The 12640-nt window shown below is 41.7% G+C and overlaps 1 protein-coding gene across 3 annotated transcripts in view; it reads right to left on the reverse strand.

Moving 5' to 3' along the window:
- SRGAP3 (SLIT-ROBO Rho GTPase activating protein 3) overlaps positions 1 to 12640 on the reverse strand; it is a 251994-nt gene that overhangs the window by 15194 nt on the left and 224160 nt on the right. For all 3 annotated transcript variants that reach the window (XM_073787605.1, XM_019944655.3, XM_019944656.3), the window contains one exon: positions 11360 to 11439. In XM_073787605.1, coding sequence (XP_073643706.1) covers positions 11360 to 11439 — 80 coding nt within the window. The remainder of the gene's footprint in view (positions 1 to 11359; positions 11440 to 12640) is intronic.

The following is a 12640-nucleotide window of genomic DNA, read 5'->3' on the forward strand; positions in this document are numbered from 1 at the left end:
TACCTGTTGCTGAGGCTAAGTCCCAGGTGAGTACGGTAGAGAGGTGAGGGCTCCTCATTCCACCCAACCTTCACTTACACAATAGAAGTTCTGCCTTGGGCACAGCACCAGTGAGAATATTCGGGCCCTGATCACCCTTACCCCACCTCATGAGGTGATGGTTCCTTGTGAGAAGAGGCAAGCTGAGAGGGCCTCAGGACGCTGCCTTCCTCTCCACAAAGCACTCAGCTCCTAGATTGCGCAGGTCACTCAGAAGCTTGCCATTGTCCTCACCCCCAGCTCCAGACCTCTACCTCAGAGATTCTGCCTGGGGGAAGAAGTAGGCTGCAAAACAGCTGCTACTCTCTTCCCAAAGGAATTGACTTCACTTTGAAACAGAGCTTGGAGAAGTTTAGGCCTAAGGGTGCTCTCAAGAACGGTGGAGATTGTGGTGAAAGGCAACTGGGGGCGGGTTCACAGATTTAATGTAGATACAACTATTTTGGAAGAGATAACCAGAGAATTAGACAGCTGAGAGGAGCCCTCCTAGGGTCAAAACAAATACCAAACAATGACCTCAGAAACTATTCCTTCAAAGGAGACAGAGTTTGTTTGGATTGGTTTGTAGAAAAATTTATGACTGAGGACACTGTTAATATTTACAATAGCCAGGAAATGGAAGCAACCTAAGTGTCCATCGACAGATGAATGGATAAAGAAGATGTGGCACATATATACAATGGATATCACTCAGCCATAAAAAGAAATGAAATTCAGTTATTTGTAGTGAGGTGGATGACATAGAGTCTGTCATATAGAGTGACGTAAGTCAGAAAGAGAAAAAAAAATACCATATGCTAACACATATATATGGAATCTAAAAAAAAAAAAAAAAAGGTCATGAAGAACCTAGGGGCAAGACGGGAATAAAGACGCAGACCTACTAGAGAATGGACTTGAGGACACGGGGAGGGGGAAGGGTAAGCTGGGACAAAGTGAGACAGTGGCATGGACATATATACACTACCAAATGTAAAACAGCTAGGGGGAAGCAGCCGCATAGCACAGGGAGATCAGCTCAGTGCTTTGTGACCACCTACAGGGGTGGGATAGGGAGGGTGGGAGGGAGATGCAAGAGGGAGGAGATATGGGGATATATGTATACATATAGCTGACTCACTTTGTTATACAGCAGAAACTAACACAACACTGTAAAGCAATTATACTCCAATAAAGATGTTAAAAAAAAAAGAGCAAAACATGCAGCAATTAGTGGAGTTTAACAGCTGGATGTAGTCAGGGAAAGAGAACCCTACCAAAACCACTGTCATCCCAGGTGATTGTGGGCATACGCAAAGCTGTTCCTCTCTGGGAAGTAACATCAGGCTTAACACTGTATGTATGGGGGAAGGGAGGAAGGGGAACACAGATGTCACTGAAACAGTCCAGTCAGTCGTTAAACAAACACAGAAGCAAATAACAAATAAGCCTCACAGGGTAGGGACCAGTACCCAGAGTTGTTATAATATTTTATCTAAAATGTCCAGTTTCCAACCAAAAATAATTAGAAGACATGCAAAAAAACCCAAAAAGTATGAAAAAAAAAAGTATGATGCAAACACTGGAGGGAAATAAAAAGCAGACAACAGAAAATGCCTGTGAGAATGACCAGATGTCAAATTTAACAAATATCAAAGTAGCTGTTACAAATATGTTCACAGCTAAAGGAAACCGTGATTAAAGAAGTGAAGTATGAGGACAATGTCGAATCAAATAGAGAATATCAATAAAGAGATAAAAATTATAAATTAAAAAATTCTGGAATTAGGGCTTCCCTGGTGGTGCAGTGGTTGAGAGTCCACCTTCCAATGCAGAGGACACGGGTTCGTTCCCCGGTCCGGGAAGATCCCACATGCCGTGGAGCAGCTAGGCCCGTGAGCCATGGCCGCTGAGCCTGCGCGTCCAGAGCCTGTGCTCCGCAACGGGAGAGGTCACAACAGTGAGAGGCCCGTGTACCGCAAAAAAAAAAAAAAAAAAAAAAAAAATTCTGGAATTAAAAAATACAGCAACTGAAATTAAACATTTACTAGAGGTGCTCAATAGTAGATTTGAAATGGCTACAGAATTAGCAAACTTGAAGACAGATTGATAGAAATAATGATGAAAGCTAAAGAACCAAGAGACAAAAGAAGGAAGAAAAATGAACAAAGCCATAGAGAAATGTGGGATACCATTAAGTGTGTCAACATACGTGTAACAGGAGTAGCAGAAAAGAGAAAAATGAACAGAAAAAATATTTGAAGAAATAATGGCTGAAAAATTCCCAAATTTACTGATAAAACAATAACCTACACATCTAGGAAGCTGAACAAATGCCAAGTAGGACAAATGCAAGAACATCTACATATAGACACATCACAGTAATAACACTGAAAGTCAGAGACATGGAGACAATTTTGAAAGCATTAAGAGAAAAATAATTTATCACTTTCAGGGAACCCAAATAAGATTAACAGCTGACTTTTCAGTAGAAACAATGGAGGTCAGAAGACAGTGGGATGCCACATTAAGAGTGCTCCAAAAAATAACTGTCAACCAAGAATCTTAAATCTAGAAAAGCTATCTTTCAAAAGTGAGGCAAAATAAGGATATCTTCAGATTTAAAAAAAAAACCCAAAATGTGTTATCTAGCAAATCTACCTCATAAGAAACACTAAAGGAAGTTTTTTCAGGTTGAAAACAAGTAACCCTTATAGTAATTTGAATCCACAGAAAAAACAGAGAGCACTAATAAAGAAAATTATGTAACCATAAAAGAGTATAAATGCATATTTTTTCTCTTTTCTTCTCTTAATTTATTTTAAAAGCAAGTCTAAAAAATATGTGTATAATATATGTATATAATGTATTGCTGGGCCTATAACACACAGAAATGTAATATATGTATAATATGTTTGCAATTAGAAAACAAAGGAGGTGAGAGCAAAGCTGTACTGGGCTAAGGAAATGGCTACAGATGGTAAAAAAAAAAATTATAACAATGTGCTGCTGCATTTATAAAATTAACAGATGTAATATGTATACCAATAATACCACAAAAATACAGAAAGGGGAATAGAACTATATATGAGTAATATTTTCACATATTACTGGAATTAAGCTAGTATAAATCTGAAGTTCATTCTCAGAGTTAGGACATATATGGCAGGCCCTAGAGCAACCACTTAAAAATAACTCAAAAATATAGTTAAACACAGTTTAAAAATTATTTAAAAATTAAAATACTACATTAGAAAATACTTAATGCAAAAGAAAGTGGTAAAGAAGAAATAAAGGAATAAAAAACCATGACACATAGAAAACAAAAAAGGAAAATGTCAGGTAAAAATCCAACTATGTCAATAATAACATTAAATGTGAATGGATTAAACAATCCAATTAAAATGCAGAGACTGTCAGACTAGATAAAATAACAGGATCCAACTATATGATGTCTATAGGAGACATCTTTAGATTCAAAGACACAATTAGAGCGAAAGTAAAATGATGGGGAAACTATATTATGCAAACTACAGCCACAGGAAATCTAGAGTGGCTATCCTAATATCAGACTACACAGGCTGTAACACAGAAAAATTACTAGAAATAAAGAGGTACATTTTATAATGACAAAAGGTTCAATCCATTAGGGAGATATAACAATGATAAATATAATGCATCTAATAATAGAGCAGCAAAATACATGAAGCAAATAATGTCAGAAATGAAGGGAAAAACAGATAATTCAAAAAAATAATCATTGGAGACCTCAACATCCTACTTCCAATAAGGAACAGAACAACTAGACACAAGATCAACAAAGAAACAGAAAATTTAACATTATAAACCAAGTACACCTAACATACATCTATAGGATGCACCACCCAACAACAAGAGGATACACATTCTTCTCAAGTGCACATGGAACATTCTCTAGGATATGCCATATTCCGGGCCATAAAGCAAACTTCAGGTAATTTAAAAGACTATAAATAATACAAAGTATTTTCTCCAATCACAATAGAATGAAACTACTGATTTCTCAATAGTAGGAAACTCAAAATTATGAAGAATTGAACAACGTCCTCCTAAATAACCAATGGTCAAAGAAAAGATCAAAAGGGACATCAGAAAATACTTTGAGATGAATGAAAATGAAGACACAACATACCAAAATGTATGCGATGCAGCTAAAGCGGTGCTTAGAAATTTATAGCTGTAAACACCTGTATTAAGAAAAAGTAGAGCTCAAGTCAATAGCTTAAACTTCCATTGTAAGTCACTGGAAAAAGGAAGAGCAAAATATACTTAAAGCAAGGAAGGAAATAATAAAGATCAGAGTAGAAATTAATGAAATAGAGAATAGATAAATTATAGAGAAGGTCAATTAAACCAAAGCCTGGTTCTTTAAAAAGATCAAACAGATTGACAAACCTTTAGCTACAATGACCAAGAAAAAAAGAGAAGACTCAAATCACTAGAATCAGAAATGAAAAAGGGACATTATGGCCAACCTTACAGAAAGAAAAAAGGATTATAAAGCAATATTGTGAACATCTGTATGTGAGTAAACTGAATAAGTTAGATGAAATGAACAAATTCCTATAAAGACACAAACTACTGAAACTAACTTAAGAAAAAATAGGAAATCTGTAGAGACCTATAACAAATAAAGAGATTGAAACAGTTTAAAAAAAAAAAAGACCAAACTACCCACCCGCAAAGAAATGTCTAGGCCCAGACAGTTTTGCTGCTAAATTAGACCAAACATTTAAAGAATTAATAACTATTCTTCACAAACTCTTTCAAAAACTAGAAGAGGAGGAAACGCTTCCCAACTCATTTTATGAGGTCAGTATTAACCTTATACCCAAATCAGACAAAGATGTCGCAAGAAAACTGTAGACCAATATCTCATGAATATGTGTGCAAAAATCTTTAACAAAATACTAGAAAACTGAATCCAGTAACATATAAAAAGAATTTTGTGCCACACCCAAGTGGAATTTATCCAAGGAATGCAAAATTGGTTTAACATCGCCCCCATCAATTAATGTAATATATCAATCAATAGAATAAAAAACCAAAAAAATCACATCATCATCTCAGTAGATGAAGAAAAAGCATTTGGCAAAAGCCAACATGATAAAAACACTCAGCAAACCAGGGAGAGAAGGGATCTTCTTCAACCTGATAAATGGCATCTATGACAAACCTACAACTAACATCATACTTAACAGTGAAATACTGGATGCTTTCCCCCTCAGGTCAGGTGCAAGGCAAGGATGTCCATTCTCATCACCTGTAATCAACATTGTACTGGTGGTTCTAGCCAGGGCAATTGAGCAAAGAAAAGAAATAAAAAGCACCCAGATTGGAAAAGAAGAAGTAAAACTATGTCTATTCACAGATGCTATGATCTTGTATATAGAAAATCATAAGGAACTCACTAAAAACTATTTGAATGAATGAACAAGTTCAGCAAGGTTGCAGGTTACAAGAACAATTATTAAGATCAATTGTATTTCTATACACTTGTAATGAACAATTCAACATGAAATTAAGTACACAATTCCATCTTTTGATTAGCATCAAAAAGAATAAAATACTGAGGAATAAATTTAACAAAAGAAGTGTAAAACTCATATTCTGAAAACTACAAATTATTGTTGAAAGAAATTAAATAAGATATAAAAAATTCGAAAACATCCTATGTTCATGGATCAGAGACATAGCACTTAAGATGACACTACTCCCAAATTGATGTACAAATCCAACGCAATCACCATCAGAACCCCAGCTGTTTGGTCTAAATGTTTGGTCTAACCCCAGTATAGCCAAAACAATCTTGAAAAAGAAGAACAATCTTGATAAAGAAGAACAAACACACTACAAAGCAACAGTAATCAAGACAATATTGTACTGGAACAAGGATATACATACGGATCAGTGGAATAAAACTGAGAGTCCAGAAATAAACCTATACATCTATGGCCAGATGATTTTTTACAAGGGGGCCAAGATCATTCAGTGGGGTAAAGAATAATAATTTCAATTTATGATGCTTTTTTTAATGAAAACATATGGCTGCATAAAAGTTGTATACAAATGTTTACAGCAGCAATATTCATAAAAGCCAAAAAGTGGAAACAACCCAAATGTCTATCAACTGACAAATGGATAAACCAAACATGGTCTGTCCACACAATGGGATAGTATTCAGCCGTAGAAAGGAATGAATTCCAGATTCATGCTACAACAGGAATGAACCTTGAAAACATCATGCTAAGTGAAAGAAGCCATATACAAAGGCCACATATGGCATGATTTCATTATATGAAATGTCTGGAATAGATAAACACATAGAGACAGAAAGTAGATTAGTGGTTGCTTAGGGTTGGGGAGAAATGTGGGAGGGAAAGGAGAGTAAGGGATGAGAGCTAAGGCCATGGGGGTCCTTTCCATCGTGATGAAAATGTTCAAAAATAACATTTTTTTGAAAAAAATGTTCAAAAATTGACTGTGGTGATGATTGCACGTATCTGTGAATATATTAAACACCACTGAATTGTACACTTTAAATGGGTGAACTGTAGGTATGTGAATTATATCTCATTAAAATGGTTAAAATAAAAGAGGCAGTGAGATTCCTACCCAGGTTTCAGGCCTAAGCACGTGGTGCTGGCCAGTTTACCATCCCTACACTAGCGGTGAGGAAATAATGACGTGACCACTGTTCTCGTTTTTTTATTGTCTTTATTTCTTACAAGGCAGAGTGGCAATCATTCAGGCAGAATTGGGCTTTCACGTGTAAACTGACTGAAATACCATTTTAATACCCTCAAAACCTTGCCTAATACATACGATATGGATGAATCTCCAAACGTTATGCCGAGTGGAAGAAGACAGAGCAGAAAGACTCTCTTCACAATTCTATTTATATGAAGTTCTAGAACAGGCAACACTAATCTCTGGTGGAAAAAAATCACATCAGCGGTTGCTTCTTGGGCTTTTGGGGCAGGGACTGAGTGGGAAAGGGCATGAAGGAACATTCTGGGGTATTGGAAATGTTCTGTATCTTGAGAGGGGTTTGAGTTATACAAATTTTTTGCATTTATAAAAACTCACGGATGAAACACTTAAAATTTATGCATTTCAGTGTTGCAATTTTACTTTAAAAAAAGAACCATGAACAATACTGGCCCTTTTTAATGATTTGCTTGCTGAAGTGTCTTGGGGAGACATCCAGTGATGACTGAAACTTACTTTGAAATGTGTTAAAAATAAGATGGAGGGACTTCCCTGGTGGTGCAGTGGTTAGGAATCCGCCTGCCAATACAGGGGACACGGGTTCGAGCCCTAGTTCAGGAGGATCCCACATGCTGCAGAGCAACTAAGCCCGTGTGCCACAACTACTGAGCCTGCGCTCTAGACCCCATGCGCCACAACAAGAGAAGCCACTGCGATGAGAAGCCCGCGCACCGCAACGAACAGTAGCCCCCGCTCGCCGCAACTAGAGAAAGCCTGTGCGTAGCAACGAAGACCCAATGCAGGCAAAAATAGATAGATAAATAAATAAATAAATAAATAAATAAATAAATAAATAACAAAATAAGATGGATTGACGGATGGGTAGACAGATACATGAAAAAGCAAATAAAGCAAAATGTTATCAATTGTAGAAACTAAGTGGTAGTTATATGGGTGTTCACTGTACAATTATCTTCAACTTTTCGGTGTGTTTGAAATTTTTTTATTAAAGAAGATACTGGGAACCAATATTTTAGAAACAAGTAAAAATCTTACCCTGATTTCTAGTCAATGCCTAGAACAATCTGATGAAAACTGTGGACCTCTTCTCAGAGGCACACGTTCCTACAGAAATAAATTTTGCCTGTAATGGGCCTCCTAAAGCCCATTTATGGATACCTGATGTGTGCAAAGAGTTAATGGTTTAATGGCTTTCTAGATGTAGATGATGTGCAAGGAGTCAAGGGCAATTTGGCGAATTTGGGGAAAATATCAATGAAAGGATGATGGTGCACATTTTAACTATATGAGCACGTTTCTGTTACCAGTTTCTGTGGTTTCTTTGTCTGGCAGTCTGCTTCCTCATTTAGCATTGTATTAATAAAGTTGCTACTGACTGGCTGCCTTAATGTTTTCATTGTTTATTTCCGACAATCAAGGGTTCTTAGCCTAACCATCGTTTCTTCCTAAGTCTTGGAGACAGGAAGAGCAAGCACAAATGGATTTTCCACACTCACACCCATGATGTGTTATAGACTCAAGACAGGGCAGCGGGCGTCAGTTAGGTGCAGAATCTGCTGAGACAGCAAAGGCAGGAGACTCTCAAACAACTGACTTGGTCCTCCAATTCTGTCACTCGTTGGGTGAGCCATCGAATACAAGGACGTGGAGTTGTGGTGTTATGGCCTATTTGACCTTTGAAGGGCTGGGCTCCATTCATACAGGGTACTTTCAAGAGAGACGAAGATACCAATGGATCGCCTACATGAAATGTCTTAGAGGGAAGTAGGTAAGAAATCAGGCAGTTAGGCTGCCAATAAATAGTTACATCAATAAAATTCTTTGGACTCGGTTTCTTTATCAGGACCAGGAAAGATTTACACTGGATACACAGTCAATTGATGTTTCCTAGCCATCTAGTGGTCCCAAGCACTGTGCTAAGCTCTTTCATGTATGTCACCTCATTTTAACCTAGACCACAATTCTCTTGCTGCTGCCATTCCCATTTTACAGATAAGGAGACCAAGGCCAGAGGTTATGTGGCTTATCAAAGATCACATGGCCATAAAGGTCTCGAGTCCAGTGCCCCCTTGACCATTCCTGCAGCTCAACATTTCTATGACTCTTTCAGCTGGAGTTGGCATGAATGTAAACATTTGACAACGCAATTAGTTTTTCTCCAGAGAACGTCCATGGTTCAGCACCCACACCAACACACAGGATACAGAGTCTTCCCTGAACTCGCTCTCCCAGGGAGAACCACTGTCCTTCCAGGACGATTCTTCCTACCTTTGTCATTCTCAGAAACCAGCAGCATGACAAATAACAATAGGGGCAGTATCTCCTGGAGAAGCAGACACAAGGCTCTGATCTATCCCCTTCCAGGGACCTGTGTGCCTCTGCTCTGAGGGGTCAAGGCAGCATTTTCTGGGGGTTTTCTTGGTGGGGGTGAAGCCTGCCAGGTGTGTCCTGTGGCAGCAAGCCCCGTGCTCTCTGGCCTTCCCCCTCCTCAGTCCTGATGCCCACAGCACCTTCCACCCCCAGTGAGGAGCTGTGGGGAAACACAGCAGGTGCAGGGTGACTGACAGCGACCTCAGCCCCCCAAAAGTGGGTGCCCCAGGAAGGCTGCAAGGCTCCTCAGAGGGCACCTGACCCACTTCCTCACAGATGTGTCTGCCTCCACCAGCAGCCCCCACAGGTCTCAATGCTGAAAACTCAGTCTAACTTGTTGGACAAGAGGTGTTTTCCACCAGTGGAAGAAGAGAGGCTGAGAGCAAGATCTAGAACAAGAGCTGCGTGCACACGCATGCGTGTGCACACACACACACACACACACGGGAATAAACAAGCAACAGATGGAGAGAACGAGAAGGGGGGCTGTTAAAAGTGATAGAGGAAGAGGGTGGATCGGAGGTGGTAGGAAAAGAGAGGAAAGGAAGAATAGAGAAAAGCAAACCACTGCAAACAAGCAGAAGGTGGCAGCCTTCATATCTCAAAACAAAGGCTCTGCAGGACACTTTCCTCAGCTCAGGATGACTTCAGCCTCTGAGGATTCTGGCAGAGCTGAACACTGTGCCTAGATGTGCTTTCCTGCCCTGGGACCCAGGTCCGACCCATCAGCTCCCTCTCGGGCCACAGTGACTGGTTCTCGCCTCGGTGTGTGACTCAAGGCAATGCAGTGAGACTTCATCCCAGCAGCTTTCTTGGAACCATTCTGAAAAGGAAGCTCTCTTCCACTGCGACTTTGGGTAAAAGGATGAGGAAAGCCTGGAGTTGCCAGAGACCACCACACAGGGAGATCCTACCTGAGGATGAAGCCAACACAGAGGGAAGCAGAACGGCAAGGTGGAGACACATTCCTGACAAGCTCTACTAAGCTCCTGGATCCAGCTATGCCTGAAGCCATGCCTACCCTGGGACTTTCAAGTATATGATCTGAATCCCTTTTAGGCTTAAGTCAGTTTGAGTTGGAGGTTCTGTGGCTGGAAACTGAAATAGTCCCACTAGAATATGAAAACCCACCTATTAGTCTTGCCTCTTATGCCAACTCCCAGAAACGTCACCTGAGGAGATACCCAGTTCTCCTGACAAAAATGGTGGCCAACAGGGCCTGGGACTGTCCCACAAGACAAACACAAAGGCCAATAAGAGAACTGCTGAATAATGATTTTTTAAAAGTGAGACTATCACAGGGAGAAAGGAGGGCTGTGCTCAGTCAACATAGGGAGGTGTTGTGACTCTCAGGCCCTTGGCACCTGGGCTTGCATGGGCCCCTTCCTCCACTAAAGGGAACGTCAAAAATTATATCTTACAACTGCATTGTACAGAGATGAATATAATCCAGGCTCATATTCTCTTTTTTCTTATTATTAAAAAAAAATTAAAACGTTTTCATGGGCCCTGAAAGCATCGTGGGCCCTGGGCACTGTGCCTGATCTGCCTAATGGAAATGCTGGCCCCAGGCCCATATTATCCAGACTGCTTGCCTGTAGTGTCCAGGCTCCCTAGAGACAAACCTGATTTTATTTCCTTGTCTAGAGGGGTGGAAGGTCTGAGGAGTCCCTCAGAGCCCAGGCTGGTCTTTCTCTCTATATATGCTAACACTTCCCTGGGTCACCACAGTTTGGCCTCGCCTTCGGGGTACCCACTGCACTGGGTCACCCCTGTAGCCTGGCATTGTCACTCTGCATGGTGGGGAGCTGCTCTCGACCTGTCAGGTGACAAGACCAGGAACGCCTTGATGACCCATGTCTGGTTCATTGATGTGCCCCAGGTCCCAGCTCAGGCCAGGCGCAGAACAGACCCCCAACAGGGGAGGGAAAGAGGACAAAGCCTGCTTCCTACTTAGGAAACTCTTGTCCCTTAGGATTTGCACTCAGGCCAGGCAGGACACAGAAGGGAAGGAGGCAAGCCGTGTGGGGATGCAGTGGACTGGAGGTCTTTCTGGGTCGCTGTCTGCATCAGAGGATGACGTGCTGACTTCCAAAGCTGGATGGGTGGAGGTTACATGGGTCAGCCCAGCAGGTGGGCAGGCATGAGTCAGCAGGAGAGGCCCCAGGTGAGTTCTTCGCCCCGATTCCCCCTCACTCACCTTCATCACTGGTGTGAGGCTCGGTGCCATTGTCGTGGTCAACTTCGTCGATGGTCCCTGGCTCGCTGTGCGGGCTGTCGCTGCAAGGAAACATAGGGAGGGGACTCCTGGGGGGCTTTGTACCTCACGCTGCCCTCAGCCTCCCGCAGGCGCCGGCCTAGCCCACCTCTGCGCCTTGACCCAGATCAGGCCAGGCCCACTTCATCCCAGTTTTTGATCTGACCACCCGCAGACCTTGCTAACAGAAAACCACTCCCGGCCCCCTCACCCATTGGGAAGATTCCCTGAATACCATCCCCCAACTGACCCCAGCCCTGAAATTTGCTGGGCTGTCTTCTTGGTAAAGGCCTAAGTATTCTGTAAGATCTAGAAGGCAGTAAAACACCGACGTTTTTCCTCAGAAGGACCTCAGGCCAGAGCAGAAGGAACTTTGGAAGTACTGAGAGTCATCCATCTGGCCTGGCTCCCTGCCTGTCTTGCAGCAGAGGTGACAAGCTCAGCGAGGTGGGTGAAGCTCCCAAGGAGTGGGTTCCTCGGGGCTGCCTCCTGGTGCTGCGTGCAAAATCCACAACAGCCCAGGTGGCGAGCAGGCTGGCAGCCATGATGGGCTTAGGGGTAGAGTGAGTCCAGGACCATCAAATTCTGTCACTAATGCGCTGGGATAATTTCATCAGCTGCTGCCCCCTCACTGGATTGTAAGCTTCTTAAGGCCAGGGTGCATTCACATAGTGAGCCAATCAGTTTTGTTTTTAATCAAACCATTGATTGAGTCTTAATCTACGCCAGGCATGGTGCTAGGTAAGAGGGATGCATTGACGGGTAACGTGGACACAAACTCTGCCCTCATGGGCTGAGAAACAGAAGTGCTACAAGTTGAAATATGTTATATAGGCACAAATGAGCAGAGACAAGAACAGGAGAGGGGACCTACATAGGGTGTCAAGGAAGGCTTCTTGAAGGTGACATTTACAATACCATTTAAAGGAAAATGGACTTTATTATGAAAAATTCTCCTGGATAAGTTCCAGACTCTGCACAATGGCTTAAGACCTTTCATAACCTGGCTCCTGCCGGCCTGTGGGGCCTCCTCTCTCACCATTCTCTCGTCACATGCAACACTGCAGGCATACAGAACACTTTTCATTTTATTGCATGCTCCAGGCCTAGCACATTCTTTGCCCGCTCTCACCTGGCTGACCCAGTTCATCCTTCAGGTCTCAGTCAAGTCTCCGTGTTTCCTCCAGGAAGCCTTTCGTGACCTCCCTACATTGGCTCCAGGGC

This window comes from Tursiops truncatus, chromosome 10 (assembly GCF_011762595.2).
Source record: "Tursiops truncatus isolate mTurTru1 chromosome 10, mTurTru1.mat.Y, whole genome shotgun sequence".
Lineage (NCBI taxonomy): Eukaryota > Metazoa > Chordata > Mammalia > Artiodactyla > Delphinidae > Tursiops > Tursiops truncatus.